Source organism: Melospiza georgiana, chromosome 4 (genome assembly GCF_028018845.1).
Source record: "Melospiza georgiana isolate bMelGeo1 chromosome 4, bMelGeo1.pri, whole genome shotgun sequence".
Lineage (NCBI taxonomy): Eukaryota > Metazoa > Chordata > Aves > Passeriformes > Passerellidae > Melospiza > Melospiza georgiana.
Genome location: NC_080433.1, coordinates 65,479,192 through 65,503,441, shown reverse-complemented (window position 1 = coordinate 65,503,441; position 24,250 = coordinate 65,479,192). Strand labels below are relative to the sequence as shown.

The 24,250-nt window shown below is 38.9% G+C and overlaps 1 protein-coding gene across 2 annotated transcripts in view; it reads left to right on the top strand.

Annotated features, from left to right (window-relative positions):
- The window catches only part of GRAMD4 (GRAM domain containing 4), a 73,232-nt gene extending 50,553 nt beyond the window's left edge, over nucleotides 1-22,679 (top strand). For both annotated transcript variants that reach the window (XM_058023201.1, XM_058023200.1), the window contains exons 5-19: nucleotides 3,320-3,381; nucleotides 5,307-5,439; nucleotides 5,940-5,965; nucleotides 7,775-7,866; nucleotides 9,441-9,532; nucleotides 10,448-10,496; nucleotides 11,330-11,401; nucleotides 12,728-12,771; nucleotides 12,870-12,979; nucleotides 14,176-14,330; nucleotides 18,306-18,453; nucleotides 18,909-19,002; nucleotides 20,025-20,109; nucleotides 21,810-21,878; nucleotides 22,436-22,679. In XM_058023201.1, coding sequence (XP_057879184.1) covers nucleotides 3,320-3,381; nucleotides 5,307-5,439; nucleotides 5,940-5,965; nucleotides 7,775-7,866; nucleotides 9,441-9,532; nucleotides 10,448-10,496; nucleotides 11,330-11,401; nucleotides 12,728-12,771; nucleotides 12,870-12,979; nucleotides 14,176-14,330; nucleotides 18,306-18,453; nucleotides 18,909-19,002; nucleotides 20,025-20,109; nucleotides 21,810-21,878; nucleotides 22,436-22,537 — 1,333 coding nt within the window. In that variant the 3' untranslated portion in view covers nucleotides 22,538-22,679. The remainder of the gene's footprint in view (nucleotides 1-3,319; nucleotides 3,382-5,306; nucleotides 5,440-5,939; nucleotides 5,966-7,774; nucleotides 7,867-9,440; nucleotides 9,533-10,447; nucleotides 10,497-11,329; nucleotides 11,402-12,727; nucleotides 12,772-12,869; nucleotides 12,980-14,175; nucleotides 14,331-18,305; nucleotides 18,454-18,908; nucleotides 19,003-20,024; nucleotides 20,110-21,809; nucleotides 21,879-22,435) is intronic.
- The last annotated feature ends 1,571 nt before the right edge of the window (nucleotides 22,680-24,250 follow it).

Genomic DNA, 24,250 nt, shown 5'->3' with positions numbered 1-24,250 from the left:
GTTTTTTAACAGCTCTTCAGGGTAAGAAGCCATGCGTACCTGAAAGGTATTTTTAAACTAGGCTCAGAAAATATCTGCTTAGTTTTGCATGTATGAGGTTGGAACGTGCTTTTGATGGAAGTACACACATATTCAGGTTTGAGCATTAGGAAGAGTATTAACAGCCTTGAGTGTCTTTTGCAACAGTGATTGAAAAACTGGTGATAGGTTGCTTGTGAACTTGGAGTTAGCCTGTGGGAATATGCTTTGAATATGTCTGAGAACATCATGGCAGGGACTGCACCTCTTGTGTCCAACAATTCTGGTTCTGCATCCAGTTTTTTGGGGGAGTCTGTTGATTCACAGACATCTCAACTTGCAGCTGTATTCAGGGCCTCATATGCATAAACAAAAATGTTTATTTTAGGGAAATAGTCTTCAGTGTCAAGGTTCCCTTAACTTTTGTGTTATGCTTGCAGCTAAATAATTAAATAACACTTGGGTGCTGTTCTGAGGGGCAGCACTGAATGGACACTGCATCAGAGTGTGCTAGTTGCTTTTCAGAGGTACATGTGACCTGGTCATGCACAGCTCTAATATTCATTAATATTGATGCTTCCCTGACCTCAGTATATTAAAATAAACAAAAAAGACAGTTTGTGTTTGTCTCCTCCACTGTCTGAGGTTGCTCTTATCTGTTTCAAACAGCTGTGCTTTAAATGGCTGCAATCTCTAGTTGCATAAAGATGACCTAGCTTCATGTTGGGGATGTGTTGGTGTTACACCCTTTTTCTGGGTGGAAAGTGTGTCCAAGAGGAATTAATGCAGCTTGTTTTTGTAGGTTCAGGCTGCTGTTGGGAAGCCCACATAGGAACACACTGTTGTTCTGGGGACTGTTTATGTTTTTCAGTCCTCTAAATTATCTCTGGCATGAAGAGTGGTTCAGAAACCTGGAAAGATAATTTCTTCCCTCTGTCAGTGGTCTTGATGAACTGCATGGTTCAACATGACCTGATTTTACAATTGAACTTCCCAGTAGGTGTGCAAGCCCAAACAATGAATTCTGAGCTTCCTGTCACAGATCTGTCTGAAGTGGCTAATTATAACCTGATTCGCAGGTGCAGTAATGAGCTGTCATTAACCTGATGACTGTAAAGGTCAGGTTCTTCATGGGGAAGAAGTAACAGGCAGATGGCAAGTAAGACATTGCCAGAGAAATGAAGCAAAAGCACCAAGAAGGGCCAAAGCCAACTGTCATGTGCTCCTGATGGAGCCCAGTAAGGCTGCTGTACAGAGCTACTTCTTGGTGAGATTTTCTTGATTTTTTTGCCCAAGAAACATGGGGAGTAATGATGCTGTGCTGCTTTTGAAAGTACATCCCAGCATGTCAAAGGAAGACCCAGCCTGGAGACTCTGACAGCTGACAGTGCTGGGATCTCATCTTGGCTCTGTCCCGGGAGTTCTGGTGTGACACCGCCCCAGCCAGTGCCTCCACACAGCTGGAATGGCTTGTTAATGACCATCTCCTTTCCACCTAAATGTGGCTTCAGCTCCAGTGAAACACAGCCCAAATGACAGATTTCAGCTGAAACGCTCAATATGTGGTGTAACCATCTGATGTGTGGCTGGTGGAGGAAAACAAGATACCACTGCATAAGAGTTGGTGCAAATTTGATCATGTTTATTTCTGTCTGTCTTTTGAGAGCTGGTAATGGAGGAGATGCAAGGGTATGGGAGAAGAAGCAAGGATAGGAGGATTTTTTAGATGAGGAACCTGTGACTTATATAGAAACTGGGGTAAAATGGCACAGGAACCAAAGTTAAAGTTTAGCTAAGGAAAATAAACTGATGACATTTCAGGTGACTTTCAAAAGTCTTTCTGCTGCAAATACAGAAGCCATGGGGAAAAGTCCTGATGAATCATGAAAGCAAGTGTCTTTCAAAGCAAAAACCATTGATTTTAGCTCATTAACACCAATAAATGTCGAACTGTAATTCATAAATCAGTAAACTATTTCTAAATGTTCTTTTTAGAAATTAACAAGGATGTGGAAACTCATTAAGGATTGGGAATACTTAGGAAGGAAGGGATGTAACAAGTTCTGCAGTTTCTCCATCATGTTCATTGATGTATGGTCATGTTGAGCAGCAGTAATGACCTTTTCCATGTGCAGGCAATAGTGACATCTTTTCCTAACATCCTTTCTAGAGGAACAGCAGGAGAGAGGACTGTGTGTCCATCTGTATTGCTGCAATCTGCCCAGTGCAGTGGGATCCCTCCTCTTGCTCTTCATTTCCTGACCATGTTTCACTTGTTTCTCTTTCTGAGGAGCAAAAGATTAAAGGAACATTTGAAAATGCTTACATTGCCTGATAAATGAGTGATCATGAAATTGCACAACTGACACTTTTATTTCAAGAAGTAATCTTTCCAATCATACAACTCCCTGTCAAAGCTTGCTGTGGCTGGTGTTATGTTGTCAAAGCTCTTGCTTCCATAGAAAAATCTTTCTGTATGCTATCTGCATGGATGAATGAAGACTTTGGGACTGAAGCCTGAAGTATTCTCAACACAGGTTGGCAGTTGGAGGCTGTGTACAAATGTAACTTGAAGCCTTGCACATGTACAGAATGCTAAAAGCATTTGTGTTTTAAAAAATCTGTTCACTTTTAATGGATGGGAATATTCTTGAGTCATTTTGAAAGGTGAGACCAATGATGCCAGCTTCTTGATGTATATTTTTAGAACATATTTGTTGCAGTTTTTCGGGCTATTTTGATTTCTCAAGTTATTTTTCAAATTGGTTGTGATCTGTGTATTTTGAGAGCTTACAACATAACATTTTAAATCATTCCTAACACCTGTTCCTCTTGTGGAGTTGTTTGACCCTAGTAGCAGTGGCAGGATTCAAGATTTGTGTCTTAAATTGTGGTTTTGTTCTGCTGCTGTGGTTATCAACTTGTGATATAGAATCCCTTTTAATTTATTGCTGTGGGAAGAGTCGTGGCTCTGAAGAATTTTCCTGGCAGGCATTGCAATGCATATACCACACAAAGGCATAAATAATGCAAGAAATTTAATACTACATTGTTGAGCAGTTGTAAGGTGAATTGGAGCTGTTGGTGACAGCAATGGCTAAACCCCACCTCACAGTGGGTGGCATTTCCCAGGATCTGAAGTGCAGTGAATATTTTGAGTCTTGTGAAAGGGTGTAAGCTGGGTTTTCATGATTGTATAATCTCAGCTATGGAAATCGTGGAGATTCTGGTGTTTCTTTTACCTAAAAGGGAATAAATTCTCCCTCTTTAACATTTCACATTGTTTCTGTTTTCTTTGTAGGGCAGAAGAGGTGCCTGCAGCTCAGCAACCTGCAAAGCCACAGGCACAGGCCAATGGAACAGGTGAGCTTGGTCAGATCTCTAACAGCACTTTAGTTCAGTTGGATTTTTTTAAGATCCTTAGAAAATCAAATCTTGCTTCTGAAGAAGCTTTTTATAAATGACAATTCAAGCAACTTCTCTCTCTGTATGTGATTCTGCATTTACTTTTTGTAGTTAACTTAGCATACATGAGCAAGGAATTTATTGTGTATTGTAAAGCCTTTAGGTATGTAATGAAAGCTATTGGCTCACTTCACCATTCTGGCATGCCTTGCTGATCCTTGACTTAGCAGAAAACAGGTGTAATACGTAGAAAAAATGTTCTGTTTTGTTCTCAATTGCAGAAGGTCTGTTATGCCACTAATCATATTACTACTTCCTTTATCTAAAAGAAGAGACATTCTAGTGAAGGAGTAAGATAAGAGTTATTAATTTGTTGGACACCTACACTGCCATATACATTTCTCAAGCTGATGCTAATTATGAATTCAATAATGTACTACTGATGTCTGAAACAACTAAGGCAACAGTCAAATTCTTAATCTTTCAGTACACTTTTACTTCCCTTCCTACAGCTTGTGATTGAGATTTAGGCTTTTAAATCTTTGGACTAAATCTGAAATTTCCCCTCCTGTACTTCCATAGTGTCAGTGCTTTTTGTTTTGAGAGCTACAACCTGACATTTTTTCCCTCTTGTCAAAATCTCTTTCTCAGTATTTTCTGAAGTATTAGCATGTGGGAAGCTACTTCATATTTTTATTCTCAAATAGAAGGGTTGTCCCAGCTGTAAACAGTCACTAGATTCCTTGTTTTTCTATATTTCATTGTCAATCATTAATAAATGGTTTGATTCTATTTTCTGAGCACCAGTGACTTTTGATTCTATTTTCTGAGCACCAGTGACTTTTTCTCATGAGCTTAAATGCATCTTTTTGGCTGTTGCAATTGGCTGATGAATCTCCCATGTCTCTGTTTAATCATACATTAATTTAATGGAATTCTGTACTAAATTTGGTCATGGAGTAATTATGACCAGTATCCTCTTGGTGACATTGCTGTATTGAGCTGTGTTTCCAAGTAGTCTGTCTGTTCCTTCTAGACCACAATTTTGTGTGTTATAGGTGATTGTTTTGTTCTCACTTGCAGTGCCTTAAGGCTTTTAGCCTGATTTTATTACCATGTACCCCTTTATTATGTTATTTTTCCCCTGAAACTGACATACAGAAAGTGTGCATCACTTCATTATTTTGTTGTGTAAGACTTCCCAGGTAATAATATGACTGAATATTCCATATATAGAAAGTGGTATATGCAGCATAATTTCTGAAGGCTGACTTTAGAAAAAAAGAAACTCGGTGGGTTTTTTGTATTGCTCTATAAAGGCACACACACACAATCTTTGTGAACTATCAGTGGTTGGAAAGTGGAAGTAAAAATGGCTCTAGCAGAATCTTGCTTATGTTTCCACCTCCCTTTCCTGTCAGATCCCTGTGGCTGCAGGGTGTTCTCCAGCTCTCTGCTCAGGAGTGATTTGCTTTGCACTTGCTTTTCTCAAGGTGACCCTTCAGCACAACAGGGAGCACTGAGATTTACATCAGTCTTTCATTTACAGAAGTCTCTTAACCAGAAAATGTTTTTACTGTGTTTGCTAAAAATTACTGTTTGTTAGGATGTTTTACTCTTTGTACTTTGGGTGATAAGATGCTTCCATGTGCTGTCCAAAGAGCAATGCAGGAATCACTTTTAGTTTTATTTTACCAATTTAATGCAGCTGGGTTCCTGTGCAGTGGCACAAGTAAATTGCAAGTTTCCACAAAGAGTGTTGGTGAAGGATGGGGGAGCTGAGCAAAGTGTGCTTCCCAACAAACACTGTGTGTGGGAATGGCTGGCATTGGATAAAGGTGTCTTCTAGCACTATCCTGATACTTAGTGCTTCTTTTTTATAGATAAGAGCTCTCACACAGTCTCCTCAAGACTCCATAAGTGGTTTTGTGATAAATTTGGGGAGTATATTGAGGACTTCAGATTTCAGCCAGAAGAGAATACAGTGGAAACAGAAGAGCCACTTAGTGCTAGAAGGTAAATCCCTAATGTCATTTTGAGAAATTCTTGGTGCCTTTACAAGTTACTTTTCTTCTCACTTTTTTTTTCTTTTTAACCAGCCTTTTGTATGGTTTCAGCAATTGTTTCAATAACAAATAATGACACCAAAAGTACAGAATTACGTCAAAAGTTTTTTGACTACTTTGGACAAAACATGAGATTTTAAGTTTATCTGCTGTGTAAATTAAAATAAGATTTGTATTATTTACCAGGTTTTGTCATTTGCCTCCCAGAAACAGTGAACAAAGGCTTAGTTAGGCTGGAGGGCTTTTAAACTTCAGTTTTCAGTCTGATGCAAGGTAGACTGTATTAGTAGAAACACATTTTGTAACAAGAAATAATAAAGAATAGGCAAGAATAAACGCCAGAATAAAGGCTTATAGTTTAGAAGTATGAAGAGTGTTTCAAGGATCAAATGTACACAAGTGTTCACTAGTTGTCTCTTTAACAAATTGCTTTTATCTATTATTTTTCAGGTTGACTGAAAATATGAGAAGATTAAGTAAGTGCTTAGCAGTATTTTATTTGTTGTGTTTATTCTGGTTTCATCTGGGAGAATACTTTTGATTTGTTGTCAGTGGTGTACATGCATTGCCTTCAGAATGCCTTTTAAAAAACAGTATTAAAGTCAAATTTTGGGTGGTTCCTAACTTCCACTACGTTAGCCACAAAATCTAGATTCCTGTTGTCCAGGGAGGCTGACTCAGAGCTCTCCAGACTGTTATTGTCACCAGTGATTTCCAGTCTTTCAAGTCTTAATCTTCTTTATGGGCTTGGTGTAGGCAGCTGCAGCAGAGCAGTGGAAGCAGCACTTGAGTCCATGAGCTCTTGCAGTGCCTTGGGTGTGCCCATCCACTTCTTCATCTGCTGCTTGGGTTGTGCTGCTGATGCTTAAGGAAATGCAGTGCTAGTTGCTTAATTACTTCACATAAGAAGTGTGTTTGGGATTGCTCAGTCTCAAGCCAAACAAACCGGGACAGCAAGTCAGAGGCTCTCTTGAAGAAAGGCTTGGCAAGTTGTGAGTTCTACTGCAAGAGTGAGAGCTTCTGAGGCTCTCTGTGCAGGAGGTATCATCATTCTTCTCACGAAAGGCAAAACTGGTGTGGTCCAACAGGCACCTTTGGTGGCCTTGCAGCAGCCCTCTCCTGTTTCCTTGTGTTCCCTAGCTGGTTTGCCAAGTAGTGAAAAGGATTAGAGGGTTTTAGGGAGCAGAGGAAGAGCTGCCCTTGCTCTTGCTGGCTGGGTGTGCCTGTGTGTGGGCCTCTCCCACGCGGGGCAGTCTCCCGTGCAGTGATGGCCAGAGCAGAGCCTGCAGGGTGGCACACTGGCGTCAGGGAGTCATCTGCTGGGTTGCCTGGCTTAGGAAGGGCAAGCAGCAAAGGGCTAGCCATGGGTAGAGTCCTGCAGAGACACAGCCAGGAGATCCAGCCTGGCTTTAATCTAGCTGGTGGAGCAGCAGCAGGGGAGGGAAGGGCTCTGGGTGTTGTCTGCCTGGCTGCAGTAAAGCCTTTGGTGCTGTTTCCCACAGCATTCCCTGAAGGAAGTGGCTGATCATGGCTTGGGCAGGTGTACGCTTTGCTGGGTAGAAAACTGGCTGATGGGCAGGCCCAGAGAGTGGTGGGGATGGAGCTACACCCACCTGGTCACAAGTGGTGCTCCCCAGGGCTCAGTACTGGGGTCTGTCCTGTTCAGTATCTTTATCAATGATCTGGCCAGCAGCATGGAGTGCTCCCTGTCAGTTTGCAGTGACACCAACCTGGACAGGAGTGGTGGGTGGGAAGGCTCTGCAGAGAAAATCATGTAGAGGCATGGTTGAGTGGTGGATTTGGCAGTGCTGGGTTAATGGTCAAATACAGTGATGACCAAAAAGGTCTTTTCCCACCTAAATGATTCTGTGATTCTGGGTTGTTCCTTGGTGGCTTGTAATTCAGTCAGGTTAATGTAGATTTTTTTACAGTGAGACAAACTGACCTTTACAGTGGTCTTTGGGGTGGTGTGACCATGGCTGAGAACAAGCTGCTTTTAGCATCAGGGTACCCTTATAAATGATGTTGATTTTTTTTCCTTTGTTTATACTTAAGAGTTGAGATGTAATATTTGTCTTGGATAACACTTCGTTTTTTGGAAATGCATTCTTTATTTGTTCAGTTACATTGGTGGGTTTAATTTTTTTTTCATTTGGATAAGCCTTTTTATCATTACATGTCATGAATATTCCTGTAGTTTTCTAATTTGATTGTTTGTAATTTAAAAGTGATTTAACCACTCCCAGCTAATTCTAATACTGCGTTTTTTCTCAACTTCCATTTAGAGAGAGGTGCCAAACCTGTTACAAATTTTTTGAAGAATCTTTCTGCCTTATTAGACTGGTATTCTATCTACACTTCTGCTATTGCCTTTATTGTAAGTTATCCTACTCTTCCAGGAGTAGTAAGAACTTGAAAAAATACATTATTTGCTGAAATTCTTAGAAACTGCCATATCTGAGTAGGGGTTGTGCTACAGTTCAAGTCAAATCAAAAATGTAATTTCATTTGACACAAAATAACAGTAGTGGTCAGTTTGTTATATATAAAACCAGTTAAATTGTGTTTTCCTGGGTCTCCTGTAGCATAGTTTTGTAATTGTTAAAATAACTTAGAACTGTCTGGGTGTTGTTCATGCCTTTCTTGTTTCCAGTCTCCCAGACCTGGTAATTCAATGATTACTTCAGCCTCTGCAAAGTTTCTTTTTGTCTAGGACTGAAATGCTGATAGTGGTTACATTTGGTGAGGAACTATTGTCCCCATCAGGGCTCTTTGCCATTTGATAGGATCATACTGAGGAAAGGCAAAATGCCTTGATTTCATTAAGAATCAATGTGCAAACATCAGGTCTGTGAGCTAAGTTCAAGCATTTCTCTTATGAGGTTTGGATGCTGCAAAGAAACATAAGTATCTAGTGGAGTTTGGATTTGTTTTCCTTCCTCCTATTGTTAATGAAATGATCTAAATTCTTTTCGTCATAGTGTATATGAAATTAATTTCTGTCAAAGGAATTGGCAATAGTTGTGTGGTGAAAATATCACACACCTTTTTGTTAAATAGTAACTCCCTGTAAGTTATGGACCTTCTGCTATTTTGTATGGCACAGCTGAATGAATATTGAGGAGGAGACTTCCCTCCCAGTGCCCTCTGTCTGTCCCTTCTCCATATCTGCTGGTTTTTCTCTTGCCTCACCTGGTAAGCCCATATTTCAGATAAAAACTGAAAGAAGAAACTTGAGCTGGTTTTTTTTTTTTTTTTTTTTGAAAGCTCTGGTACCTGGGAGCCAGAGCAAGGTTTCACTTTGTGGTTATCAGTAAAAACCCTAGGGTCTCTCACAGAGACTGTAGTCTCTGTTTTCAGAAGCTGGGTACAGAATACCTTTTGAAGCTTTTTGTATTTGTACTTTTTACATAAAATAAAACCTGTTTTCCTGCAATCTTTTTCATCTTGGTAAAAATTTTTGATTTAATGGACCTGAAATAATAGAGTGAGAGTTTATCCTGTTGCCCAGTATGGGGCTAGTTGCTGTAACTCCACTTCTGTACCATGGCTTCTGTGCCATTGCTGGCCATATCATGGTCATGTAGCAGATTCACAGACTTGAGGGTTTACCTTTTTTTTTTTTTTTTTTTTTTCCTTTTCTTTTTTTTTTCCCTGCTAGCCCATCAAGTAATTGTAGCGTTGAAAATACTCAGTACTATCTCTGAGGCAGCTGAGAACTAGTGAAGTGTCATCTCTGGAGATCTGGTTCATTCTTAGTTTTGGTTTTGCATTCCTTAGTGTGGGGCCATTGTCAATCACAGAGTGGCTAAAATGTATTAATTTTTTTTAATATGAATTGCATGGTTCTGAGCCCAAGAGCACAGTGGGAAGTGGTATTTCATGTAACTCACTGTACCCCAGTTTGTAATCCACATCTCTCTTTGTTTGTTTTTTCTTCTTAATCTGCAGATTTACATCAATGCTGTATGGCATGGCTGGGCCATTCCTATGTTCTTATTTTTAGCAATTTTGAGGTTATCCCTAAATTACCTCATAGCCAGGTATTTGCATAAATACTAGCTTACTCTCTTAAGTAATGCTTTGTTCAAAAGATGTTTTATTATCCTTGCACTGAGTTATAAACTGCTACCTTTTCTTACATATAACACAGGGAAATCAAACCCAAATACCCTAAGGGTCATTGCTCAGTTTCTATAATCTTTTACTATTATTGGGAATTATCTTTGTATCCTGTGGCTTGGATTATCATAAACAATGTTGCATGCTCTCAGAGAAATCCCTCAGCACACTGAAATTCTAATATTTCTAATTCTGTGATGTTTAGAGTACTTGAAGAACATCACCTTCAATACTGAAGCTTGCTGGTTTTCCCAGCAGAGAATGTTCACCTAGGCCTAAAATGGCAGTTTTGCCTTTTTCCATAGCTCTTGAAATACTTTATCCAAAGTATCTTCCAGTTGTAAAGTCAATCTCTTCTAAAAATTAAGTCTGGGTGTTTGTTTTTTTTAAATGCACCTTAAAATGGTGTAGATTACCTTAATGTTCATGTTGTAAACTACTTTTCTGACTTCTTAATTGATATTTTGTTTGACATTGTATTCCCTGGAAATTGCTGGTAGCAAATAGGCTTCTGAACAAGTTGATGTAATTTTCTTTGCATGAGAAAATAAGAGAAAATATTCCTAATCCTTTACTCCATGCACACCATTAAGTTTTGTTGTAAAACCCACAAGTAGTGATTCTGTTTAGTATCTACTTAGCTAATGTTTTTAAAGCTGGCTGTTGTTGGCCACTTGTGCTTCTGTTATATTGTGGGTTCTTTGTTAATTTGGGGATTATATTGTTTGCTTTTAAGCCGTAAGTGCTTATTGCAGAAAACTGCTTTTTAACCTTTTACAAACAAGCGGTGTTGATGGATGGAGTTCTTGCTCTCTAACTATTTCCATCATTCCTAGGGGTTGGAGGATACAGTGGAGCATTGTGCCTGAAGTTTCTGAACAGATGGTAGGTCTTTGATCAACTTCACCTGTATGCCTGCAGAAAAAATTGCACCTTTAAACCTTTCTCTGTGTTTGTGTGGGTAGCTGGAAAGGAAGGAAGAGCAAGCTGCAAGTGAAGACACTACATTTTTTTTCTTTCTCTTGTAATTTAAAAGTCTTTAGTAACAGCACTTTTGGGTTCACATGCTTCACCCTAAAATATTCCAAACTTAAAACACATTTCTGAAATGAATTTTAATTTGTCAGCTTGGGCCAAATTAGGTCCTGTGGGGTCTTCAAGAAGTCTTGCATTCTGTTTTCTTTAAGAACATCAAGTCCATCTGTTAACTCAGCATTGCCAGCCCCGTCACTGGGTCTGGGTACACGTCCCTGAGTGACAGATCTAAGTGTCACTGTAATACTTCCAGGGATAGTGATTCCACTTCCCTGGGCAGCCTGTTTCAAGGCTTGGCAACCCTTCTAATGAACAAATTTTTCTGAATAGCCAATCTACATCTCCCCTAGCAAAGTTTGAGGCCATTTCCTCTTGGTCTGTCACTTGTTACCTGGCAGTGAAGACTGACCCCACACCTCATTACAACCTCCGTTCAGATAGTTGTAGATAAGGATAAAGTCTCCCCTGAGCCTCCCAAAGCATTGAAAACTAACAATAACCAGCACTGAAAGACATAAAAAATGGCTCTGAAACAAAGGAGGAAAATGGTAAATGTAGAGACAATAAAAAGTGAGATGAGTATTGCTGAGAATGTTGAGGAGTCACCTTGTTCTGTAAAAATACCTTTTATCTGAGTTGCAAATCAATTGTCTCTTTCTTGGATTGTCTCTTTCTTGCTTAAGGAGCCCCCAAAAGAGGACCTGACTGTGTCTGAGAAGTTCCAGCTTGTTCTGGATGTGGCTCAGAAGGCTCAGGTACTGTGCTGCTCTCTGGCTGCCTCCTTGGGAACAAGGGGGTTCATGCTCCAGGTGGTCAAAGGAGGTTGTTAGGCAGCATGTGAAAACCAATGCTTAAAGAGGAAATACTTCTCCTGCAAAGGGAACTTTACCTGTGAGCAGTGGAGATCTCAGTAAGATTCCTGGAGTTTCTGAAATGGCTTGATGCTCTAGAGGATGGGTTGTGGTTCCCTGACTGCAGCTCTGAGCAAGCTCTGGAGGGGAACAGAAGCAACTTCTCACAGTTTTGTACCTTATGTATCATAGAAGCTTCTGATAATGTGGATTGGGTGGTGAATCTTCAAAATGTACTGGAGCGTGGATCCATATCACAAATCTGCTAGTTATAAAACTGATGTAGGAGACTCTGTTCCTTTAATATTTAACTGAAGGCTGTGATCTGTTTGGCTGTGTTAATTCAGCAGTTTGCACTTCATCTCTAAAACAGCATGTTTTAAAAAGCTCCACCCTCTCCAAGCCTTGCAATCTGCTGGTGAGGCTGAAGGGAAGTTTTGTCCCAGCCCCCGGAGCTGGCTGAGGTGGCAGCTGAGTGGCTGCAGCATGCAGCTGAGCTGCAGCCTTGTGCCCTGCTGGGTGCTGTGCTGCTGTCAGAAGGGATTGAACCTTCCCTGCTGACTGTGGCTGCTCAGCTCCTCCCTCCTGCTGGGCTGGTGCCTGTGTTCATATGAACAACTTCGGAAATTTATTGGGAAGGTGAAATTTTCAGGTGCTCTGACTGTAAGGATTGGTCAGAGAGTATGGCCTGAGTCCTGAGCAGGGGTCAGTTGCCTCCCCATGTGTTGGAATTAGTTGAAATCTGCTGTCTCCAATGGTTTATTATAAAAACTGATAATGGTGTGTTTCCAAGAAGCTAATAGTCCTTTTGATGAATTCATTTTTACCACTTCCTGAAATTTCAGTACTCAGAATGTCTGAAGAGACCTTCAGTTCTGTTACATACTAACAGAAGCTCTTTACTCTTAGATTGACAGCTTAATTTAAAATATTTGCAATAATGTAAGAGCTTTCCAGTCATGACAGTGGGATCAAATAGTTTCTTCACTTGTAAGGATCAAACAAAAGTTACAGAACTAGGTTAAACGAGATGGAAGTCATCATGTATTGCTATTCTGTTCTGTATTTACTAAGTTGTGAAGTACATAAATGGCTAAAAATTAGTTTAAAAAAAGCCACTTCTGGGAATTGCTTACCAACACAGTCAGAAAGCTGTTTGTTTTCATTATGTGGACAAAAACCCCCAAAACAATGCAGGACTTAGTTTTAATTTTCTTGCTTCTTGTGCAGAACCTTTTTGGCAAGATGGCAGACATACTGGAGAAATTTAAAAAGTAAGTTATCTGATGTGAGATTTTCTTCCCTTTTAAAACAAGACTTGATCAATATCTGTAACACTGGTAATAAAATTTTGCTTCTTTTTTGTTTTCAGCTTGTTCATGTGGGTCCAGCCAGAAATAACACAGAAGCTCTACATTGCTCTATGGGCAGCTTTTATTGCATCCTGCTTTTTGCCCTACAGGATTCTTGGGCTTGCATTGGGTAAACACAATAAATAATTCACCTCTTACAGTCCAGACTTAATGGTCAAAGCTTACATGATCTTTAGAGGGAGAATTTTAGAGTTTAAGAGAGAAAACCTACATTAATAAATCATGCAGTGTTCTAAAGTATTTTCATTGTGCTTGGCATCATTTGTCATGACCATTTTGAAAACCATCTCAGTGTATAATAGGAAAAGACTGGATAATGCTTTTGCTTCTTGAAGAGGAGAAGTCTATGATGAGCTGTTAGCAGAACTTCTCAGACTGTCAGCTCCAAGGCTTCTGGAAAATCCTGTATGTTGAGGGTTTTTTGCTTCTTCATCCTCGTAGATGAAATACGTGGCATGGCACAGGAGGCATGAAAGTGACAATGTAGGAAAAAAATAAAAGTATTAGTGGAATTACTGGTAAAACTTGGAGGATGGGCTGGACAAAATGAACAGACTACAGTGGGTCTGTTACAGATACTCAGTCTCAGCTGGGAATGGAGAAAAGGGTTCTCACTACACCATGAGACTCCTTGCTATGGTATGAAGCCCTGTACTGTGAACTAAGAATTCTAATTTTTTCTCATTAAACTAATGATGTAATCAAATTAGTATTACATTTAGTTAGCTTGAACATAAATGTAGGTTTGCTTGACGCAGCAATTAAATGTAGATGCATGAAGAATAATTGTTTGACTCTTAGGAGATCTGAACTGCACTCAGTAAAGTTTTGAGAGAGTATTTTAAGCCCAGATTGAATGGCAGAATGCAAAGAAATAACTTGTATAAGATAAGAGTTGGGACTGGAAGATAGAGGTTTATGTAGTACATGAGAGCCCTCTGTTGCCATTAAAATTCTTGCAGGAGCTGCATAGTTGAATGCTCTGGTGTGTTTTTTGCTTTGGTAGTATATACTGTTTTCAGAATGCTTCTAGTAATAAGGAAGATATGTTTGAATTATTCAAATGTTCTTCTGCATAATAGTAGCTATGTAAATATTTAAAGGAACTGGGGATGGGAAGGAAAGAAAAATAGTTTTCTGGTGTTGCAAGAAGAATAACAAAATAGTAAACCTAGGAGAATGGTTTTAACACTGTGACTAAATATACAGAATTCTGTTTCATTTGTGAACTTTTGAAAATAGGATCAAAACAGTGATGTTCTTAATGCCTCTTCAGCATTCAAACTGAAGTGACCTTTTTTTCAGGACTCTATGCTGGAGTCAAGTTTTTCCTTATTGATTTTATCTTCAAACGATGCCCCAGACTAAGAGATAAGTATGACACTCCTTACATCATCTGGATAAGCCTCCTGACAGATCCTCAGCTCAAAGAAAGATCTAATGCTACAGTGTCGAGACGGGTAAGGGCAATGAATCTTTTTGTCCCTGTGTTCTCAGCCTCTGAAAATCAGATCCCTTTCTCCCTTTTCCTTTTCTCCAGTGACTAGAGCACATTAAAGAGAAGGTTAATTAAATTCTTACAATCAATGTTAGTTGATTGTAATATCCGTTTTTTTTTTTTATTATTTTCAAGATGTACAGTTTTTGTATGAATTCTGTTTCTTGTATGAAAGGAATCAATTATCAAAAATGTGTATGTATGTATGGAGATACTGTGAATCATGAAGCTGAACACACAAATAGAACACCATCCATATTCATACCAATTTTTTTAATCTACATTGTGTGTAATACTGTTGTCAAGTACAGTATTTTTGTATCCAGTTTCTCTATTCTTAGACATCCCTTTTCAGTGGAAATTTACATACTTATTCAAAATGAAGTGCAGTTAAAAAATAGATAAAGGCCTGAGTATAATATGCAATATTATAGTATATTGGCTTTCTAATGGGATAATCACTTACAAAGGTAGTAAGGTAGTTTACTACCTTTTTAAAAGTATATTAGCTTTCTAATTTAGAAATTAGTTTTTATTATTTTATAGTAGTATAGTAGTGTATTTATTTATAGTTTTAAATTATTAGTTTACTACCATTGTAAGTATAATCACTTATAGAGGTATTAAGGTAGTTTACTACCTTTTTAAAAGTATATTAGCTTTCTAATGGGATAATCACTTACAAAGGTAGTAAGGTAGTTTACATATGAGACATGATGTCTCATGGTTATTTGTATTAAGTGACCTTTTTGCATAGTGGTGACAAATGACTTCATGTCATACTCCAGAAGTACATTTTCTTTTTTTAAAAATGTCATAGTTAAATCACTAAGTATTGTGCTTTGTGCATCTTGGTAAATTCTTTTGGGGCCTGACATGGTAACTGAGTCAGGGTTTTCCATATCCCTGGATTTGTCAATGTTTGTTAGTTTAAAAATTAAAATAGTTGTATTAAACCTTGAGTCTAATGCCCTTTTAGCATTTGCTTAATGCTTCTTAGCACAGTATCTAATTGCATTCGTGGAGTTTCTGAGTACTGTCTGAAATGCACAGTACTGAGCAGTAATTCAGCCTGGGTGTACAACTGGAGAGTAAAAGGAATAAGAAATTAACCCTTAGTTGTTAAGAGGAAATCTGGGGCTTGGGGGATGGTGGAGCATAGGATGGTAAAATAACTGCAGCACAATTGAATATTTCAGAAGGAAGTGGACAAGGACAGTTTCTCACAGAAAGTGAGTCTCCTGTTCCTGTTTTCCAAGGGATGAGAGGGGTAAATAAGCACTTGGATGAAGCCATCCATGGCCTGAATTTCTCTTACTTGCAGAAAATTATCTTAAAAGCTCACTCTTTCAGGTTATCTTTTACATACTGTGGTAGTTGTGACATCATATTGCTGAGTCTCTCTAATCTGCCTCATAGGTGGAAGGATTCTGAATTGTTGAACTTGAGTCCATAAACTTAGAGAATAATGATTCCTTTTGGCTATTCTTAGTGGTTTTAGTTTTACATGTAGAGACAGGGGTTTTGTACTACCAGGTCTGGCTCAGTGGCCTTGGCTCCTCTTCCTGGAAAGGATGTGCAGGACTGCATTACCTGCTTCCAAATGCCTTTGAAAACATGAACTTCATCTCAGTAATTTTAGAGAAACTTTCTTACCCCTTGAGAGATTTCTGCAAACCTCATAGTATGAAAAATAGATTTTTGTACTAAAAGGTAAAAACCAAAGAGAGTTTTAATTTTTTTTTTCATAGGAAAGGCAGAGCCCAAAACATGTAGTGCCAGCATGTGTGCATTTGCTTTGGCTTCTTATTATTCAACAGTGTACAAGGCAGAGTAAACTTAGACACAATGCAATATTAATTGCCTGTGTCCCACTCTGACCTTGTGTCCTTAGAGAGCAGTCCTGACAGCAGTATCTGATGGGTAAAGGTTGTATGTCAAAAGCTGATGGCAGATCAAGTGAAAAGGAATACCTCCAGATTGTTGGTGATATTTTAGACAATCAGGACTCTCCCAGCATTACAAATCCAATCACTTACAGTTAGCTTTAAGGCTTAAGGAAATTATTTTCTCTTAGTAATTGGCCATTGGTTGTCTCAAGCCTGAGTGGTAAGAGGAAACATTTGCATGTGTTAGCTGGGACTAGAAAGGGCAGAACTACTCATATTTTCAGCCACCAGATGTAATGGTAATGGTACTGAAGTTTAAACTCTCATTTTTTAAATCTCTTTATATAGCAGGTGGGTAGGAAGCAGTGTAGCAGAGAGCAGAAATAGTTCTTATTCCAGCACAAAGAACATTAGATCTCTTGCTTTGATAATTTTTATATTTTGGGCCATGGTGCTTCACCTGGTTGTGTGCATGTGCAGCCAAATAGCTTGTCTAAGAAGGCCTTCAGAGAATTCTTTCATCTTTAGTTGCACACAGATTGTTGAAGAAGCTTTTATTTTTCTTGGTTCCAGGGAGTCAGCACCTCAGAAATTATCTTAGTTACCGTCAGCCATTTGCTTTCCATGTTAACTTCACTTTTTTCCCCAGAGGCATCATTGTATTACAGGTACCCTAAAAAGGTACCTTTAAGCAGGTAAGAGGGCAAATGCCCTCTGCTGTGCCTCTTTTGTCAGTCTGATTTCTAGTTAGCAATTGCAGTTCACAGGTTTTCATTTGCTTTGGATTTCTTTCCTTAGTGTGTAAATCCTGTGAGGGGTTGAGTGCTGCCAGTTTAGTGCAGAGTAACAGAGAGCAGCTGAAGGCTGCCTGGCCCTCAGCAGCTCTGGGGCTGTGCAGAAGCAGAGCTCAGTCCTGGGCTGGCATGCTGTCAGTTTGCCACTTGTTTAACTGCATGAGCATGGGAGGGCTCAGAGCAGAGCTACTCGTGCCAGCTCTGCAATCATGTGCTGCCCCACCAAGATGAGAATGGAAGAGCTGTCCAAAAGAACCTGCCTGCTCTCCTTCCAGAAGCAGGGCTTGTTGCCAGAGCAGTCCCCAGTGACTTTCAATCTCTGTTAGAAGCAGATTTTACTCAGGTATGGTTTTAGGAGCTCCATGGTACATTTTTTCCTTCCCAAGGATGCCAGCAACCATTCAGATTTTGTTTTATGTGTCAACACTCTCAAAATTCAGTGCAACTTCAAAGCACAGAAAAGATCACTGCTTCCAATGCAACCTGAATAAATTGAACTGGTGTGCTCTAATCACTCGTAACTCTTTTTTAATTGCATTCATTGTGTGTAGTCTCTTGGTTTGTGAGCAAAGTCTTGCAGTGCCGCTCAGATCATGTTTTATTCTGTGTATTATACTGTTAAATAGATTTCACTTTTTTTCTTTTGTCACTGTCACATTTGTGTTGTTTGTTTCTTTTCCTGCTAGCTGTCAGGGCATGAAAAGGTATGGATCATAGTGTGGAAAACTTCCTTTCATTTCCAGCATTTCTATTCATAATGAGCTCACTCAGTTCTGTGTGGCTTTTTTTCCTCTCTTTTTTCTTTCTAACTTCTTTTGTGCAGTAATACTTTGTTTATCTCTTGAAAGCAAGCCAAGTACTGATAATATATTGTCTCTTAGTAATCCCAGTAGTTACAATCATTGGAGCTGTTTGCAGTGACCTAACTGTATCTAATGAGACATAGCCTTTACTGTAGAAAAATTATATTTTAAGATAGGTGCATTTAGCACCATGTGCTTCACCCCAGCAAAGTGTGTCCATCAAAGGGCAGCACTTTGAAAGGTTATGTTCAGGTAGCATATTAGAGGCTTGTGCTCTAGCAGCAGCATAGTGCACTAGTCTGAAGTTAATTTATGGAAGTAGTTAGTGAAAATTGTTGCATTATAGATTTTTAATTTTTTTTTTTAGAAAGAGTAGCTAGCTAAATTATTTTTGAGAGTGTAGCTTAAATGTTGCTGCTCAGATTTTGGAATCATGTTTCTTTTCCTGCAGCTTCAAACAGCAACTGCCAGGAGTTATGTGGGCTCAAGTGCCCCCACTGGAATAAGCAAAGATGAAGACACAAGTCGTTTTCATTCCACCAAGAGAGGAAATTTCCATGAAGTTTTTAACCTGCCAGAGAATGAACGTCCTTTGCCAGGTATGATGCCACAGGAAGGCTACATTAGTAGAATATTTTGTAAAAAGCCAAGGATAATTTAAAGTTGAATTCCTTTTCTGTGCATTGTGTAGGTGTAAGCTTTTGATTTAAAGGTCTTGCTTTAAATTAGGATGAATGGAGGTGGTCTCTTTCATTCCATACCCTTGCAGCTCTTGGAAAGAGTGCACAGCCTGGTGTTCCTTTTATGGTTATGCAAATCCAGTAATCAAGTTAAAGGGAATAATTGTGTGGGTGGTTTTATTTTCTTTTTTTTTTTCAAAATAAGTGTTAAAACAGATGTTATGGTGTCTAGAACACAAGACTTAGGCCTTTCTTTCTAAGCACTTTTAAGTATGTAAAGTTTAATATTCAGTGTTTTCTATTGTATAAGGAGACTTGGGGATAGTGCCAGTCTCATTTTCTTAAAGTCAGATTTCTTGTTATGCCTTTTTCAGTGTGTGAAAATGGCTGGCGCTGTTGCTTGATCAACAGAGATCGGAAGATGCCCACAGACTACATCAGGAATGGAGTTCTCTATGTCACAGAAAAGTGAGTGTTTGAATTAAAAAAAGGATCCTTTAATAATGTTTTGAAACAAAAATGCCATTTCAAGGGGCTTTGCAACATCAAGGCAGTATCATAGGAGAGGGAGAGCTGAGCCTGGTGTGTGGCTGTGCTTAGCAGATGAGATTTTGCCTTGGAAAGGCTTTTATAGGAATGCAAAGTAGCTCTGTACAGACAGCTGTTAGAAGCTGCAGCTCTTGATGTGGATAACATACTAACTGTATAGATATTAGAATAGAAACCTAAAACCTAAGTGAACATTGAAAATTGTGATCAACAGCTATTTGACAAATATTCTTAGTTTGGGCTTTTTTTCAAGCAAGCTGAATGTGTAGGTTCCTTGAAATAACAGCAACAAAAAAGGAAACCGAAAAATAAGCCTTAGATTCAAATTTTTATGGGTGAGTGGTTGTTTTTTAAAATTTCCTTGCTTACCTCCCAGCCTCCCAGGACTGAATAGCTATGGTCATTACTGTTTGGGTCGTGCACTGAAATTCCTTTGGAGGGTAATGAAAGGAAGTAAAGCTCATCTGTATGCAGTGTCACCTAGTGATGGAAGCTGCTCTCCAGTGTTTAGAAATCTGAGCTTTTGTCTGCAGCACAATAACATGAAACTAACATAGTGTTTCTCATTAATCTTCTTTCAGGATGGTGAAAGACATATAAGCCTTTTGACATTTGGTATTTCAACTGTTTAAGGATATATGTCCCTTGTGTGTCTTTAAAATGCTTGTCAGGTTTAACCATTCGGTGCAGTGATATAAATACAAGAATTCTTGTGTGTATGCATACTGTATGTTCTGGGCTTTCAGACACACCAGCCAGCTGCTAGAATTTATAAATGTTTGTGCTAAATTAGAAGCCATAACTTAACTGAACGTCTTTTTTTTATTTTGAAAGTTATTTTAACTTGTGAGATTTCAAACTTCAGAAGAGACAAGAAGATATTTGAGAAATTTATTTTAAAACACTCTATTAAAATGAACACTTTCTTTTCTTGTTTTCAGTTACTTGTGCTTTGAAAGCTCAAAATCTGGCTCATCAAAAAGAAATAAAGTTATAAAGCTGTCGGACATAACAGATATCCAGAAGGTATGTCTGGTTGGTGTTGGAAATAGGGGAGAAAACTGGTTTTCTGTTCAGCTAGTCATGTTTTGCATTTGTGCTTTTGTTATTTTGGAAAAGCACGCCACTGATAGTTTGTATAAGTGAAATGTAATCCTTTGTTTATGAATGTTTCACAGAACTGCTTTTTCAGACTCAGCACAAGCAAACTTGCTCTAAGCATGAAGACAAACTAATTTACTAAACGCTTACACTCCCAAATTTTTTTAAAATTTAAGTTATATTGCTTACAAACTCCATTGTTGACCAGAGCTGTGTAGGCCTTAAGAAGATCTATTGGTAACAGGAATTGTGTATTATTAACTTCAGTTTGAGTGTGGATATTGATAGATGCACCACCTTAAAAGTAGATGCATTAGAGGGAGGCAGGATTGTTGTCAGTGGAGAAATGTAGATCATTAGAATAAATTGATAAATAATGATCTAAATTTTTAGATCATCAGAATAGCCAGACTGTGATGGGCTGGAATTTCATCTAGTTGGGACCCATCAGTAACAGAGGCAAGAAGTGGAAGGTTGGAAGCATAGCAAGGGCAGTGTTGTCCTTTCTCTGGTTGAGATTTATCAGCCTGTGGTTACTAATGGCTTCACTGGTGCCTTGCACCACTCTCTGTGGCCTTTAACATCACTTTTTGTTACCCTTTCTGAACTTCACCCTATCTTGAACACAGACACCCTTGCTTTCTGCTGCATCCGTACAACAGATTAAATCACGTTGAGCAAAGAAGCACCTCAGCCTGGTGTCTATTACTGCATAAGTACCTCCAGATTTTCAAATTAATTCCTTCTATTTCTTTGACATGTCTGTAAAGCAGACAGCTTATGCTCAAATTGAACATTCCTACTGGAATTAATAATTCATATTAATGGCTTTCAAACATTATGCTTCAACTTACTTTGTTGTTCAATAGGCCTTTACTGCCATAAAGTTTCTTTTGCATCTGTGTAGTGTTTTTAATGAGACAGGGATCATGCAGTCAAGCATAAAAAAGTACTGTGGTTTTATTTGGAGGTGGGAAACCTGGGTCTGACTTGAATGTCACTTTCTCCCTGTGAATACTTCTGAATTCAGCAAACTGTATTCCTTCTTATCTTTATGGACTTTGTAAAAAACAAGCAAGCAATCCATGTGTGCCACTGGGTGCTATGGTTTAGGTGACATGGTGATGTTCAAAGGTGGGAGCTCTTTTTCAACCTTAATGATGCTGTGACTCTGGGGTACCCTGTTTTCTATCTAATTTTGAAACAAGCCTTTTCTGGTCTGCTTGCTGTTGCTGCAAGGAGTGGGTGGATGTCCCTCCCCTGCAGGGGAGGCTGTGGGTGATGCTCTCAGGCCCCTCTCACGTGTGCCCTGCCGGCGTTCCCCGCTGGGCCGGGCAGGACTGATGCTCCCAGGGGGGCTGGGAATGCTGCCAGCAGCTCCTGGGAGCAAGGGGAGAGGAGGGTCCTGGCTGTCCAGTGAGGCTGTTCCCAGCAAGGCCAGGAGAATGGGGCTCCAGAGAATGGCAGCTGGCCTCATCCTGCTTTTACTGGAGATCTCTTAGTCATGGTTGGGAGGACAGGCCAGTGATGGATTGTGTAACCTCTGCAGCATATTTTGCAGTTGTTCAGTACAGAAGGTGTCTTATGTCTTTGTGTGTGGCTTTTTTTTTTTTTGCTTTTTTTAGTATAAAGTGCTCTCTGTTCTCCCGGGATCAGGGATGGGTATTGCTGTATCAACACCATCTACACAGAAAGTAAGTAGCTGGCTGTATCTGTATTGCTGTATTGGATTTCTTACCTTCTTTTCCTCCTCTGGTTAGCACAAGCATAAAGGCTCTTTCTTCCCCCTTATGCCAGTGGCTGGTTTTTTTTTCTTTTTAAAAAATTCACTTGTCTATTATTAAGTGTTTTTGTCTTCAGAATTTTGATGTATTAAATATTCAGCTTGGTCTAGTGCATCTGGAGTGTTTTACTCTAACACTTCAGAAAGCTTTTCCCCAGCACCCTCCATCAGGTGCATGCAGTCTGCTATGCAGTCTGAAACAAAAAGCTGTTGGCTTGAGAGCATCCATGGGGGGGAAGGAGGCTTTGAGGTGGGAGAGCCTGGCCCTCAGATGAAGTTTTTAAGGAAATGAAAAATATTAGAAAATATGTCATGTGGTCAAGGATTTGATAGACAAAAGGATTATTTAGTCTTTATCAATGCATTTCTACCACAATTGATCTGTTCCTAGTGACTTGACAAAAATATACCTAGAGGAAATTATTTTTCTTTGTGGACTGACATGATGTGTTTTTTTCTGTCATTTAGCCTTTGGTGTTTGGTGCCATGGTACACAGAGATGAGGCTTTTGAGGCAATTTTCAGCCAATACATGAAAATCACATCTGCATCATCCAGCACTGAAAGCTAGTGTCTTATCTTGGAAGAACTAAAGGAAACTTCCTTCTTGTATGACTTGGTAGTGAAAAAATGAACATCCTCATCTACTTTGCAATAATTTTTCTTGTCTGGTGGTTTATATTCTATCTGTTACATAAACCAAGTGTATTTTATATATGCCTTCATGTTTGTTTTTAAGGTTTTTGTAAAAAAAGACAAAAAAACCAAATGAAAACAGTGAAAGTGCTATCATCACTATTAGCCTTGCACATTAAGCACTTTTAATGTTTATTTACTGACATTAAAAGCTGGGAAGATGCTTGGAGACCTGACTATATAACAGTTTGATCCCTTTATCTCCACTGATGTCGCTAGGGATTCATTTGTCCCTTTATCTTAGTTGTTTTTCCCTGAGATGTGAGAATGATGACTGCAGCAGCCTGAAGTCACCTTCTTCAGCTTGGAGTTTTTAATTGGGTCCTTTATTGAAACTGATGGCAACACAAAGGAAGTATTAGCTTCTTGGTATTTCCATATGGACAACTGCATTTAAAGTAACTCCTCCTTGCTAATTTTTGCATTGCAGAAGGATGTTTTACTGGTTTGGTTAACTTCAATTTTTCCTGCATAGAGATGTTTAAATTACATGTACAGTAAATTGGAGGAGAAAGTTTGTAATTATATCTTCCTTTCCTCATTAACCAAAGCAAGAGGATGGAAGGCAGGCAGATACTTTTTATAAAAGAGGGCACCAAAATGTTGTTCCTAAAATGTTAGGCATCTTATAAATATATTTCTATAGGTACTTGTCCTAGAAGGGCTCAGCTGTTGTACATGTTGCATGTACAAGGCGTTTGTATGTAATGCATTAAAGACTTGAAGGCTTTTTGTGTTGAGGTGGGAACGATTAAACTAAACTCAGATGTGATCTTTTTTAATTTGGCTCTTTTCTTGAGTTACCTTGTGATAAAATTATGCTATAATATAGCAACTGAAAGCACCAGTTCTCTCAAAGCATAATTTGAGGAGCGTTGGTGTGCTTCTGTCTTCCCCCTTGCAGAACTAAATTTTAATAACAATTAAACCCAACTGCCAGGTAAAACAGGAAGGCTGCACTCCTCTAAACTCTCTCAGGCCTGTCTAGCAGCAAAGCACATGTTGACCTTTGTCTTTAATATTAGAGAGCTTTTATACTCTATATAATAGCACCCATCTGAGAGGTTTAGAGTTTTATTTGCATTTTCATGAAAGCACAGTAGGAGTTATGCCAAGCCTTCCTGAGTGTCTTTTCCTTTGCTATGTCTTTTGAGTTGAGTAGTATAGATGTCTCCAGACATTATATAAATGGCCCTAAAAAAAAGCAATGGAGATGTGAATTCTTATGTAAAATGAGACTTAATTTCATGGATTTTTTCTCTTTTTTTTTTTTTTTAAACAGGAATTTCCTTTCTTTGTAAGGAAAGGGGTAAAATGAAGGAGGGAGAGGGTTAGCAAACACCAAAGGGTGTTTAACTCTTAGCACAGTTTTAACTTGAAGTCTGTCAATAAGTACAAGAGTAATGAAGAAGGTGGAGGTCAAACTCTACAAACCTTATTTTAGTCTGGCCATGAAAAGGTAGGATATGAGAACTTAATAGAAATTTTATATGAAGCAATTGTGTTGAATATCGTAATTTGTTTGAGTATTGTAAAGTGAAACACTGATGGGGTATGCCCTGGGTGGAAATGTAAGCAGGAATGGGGG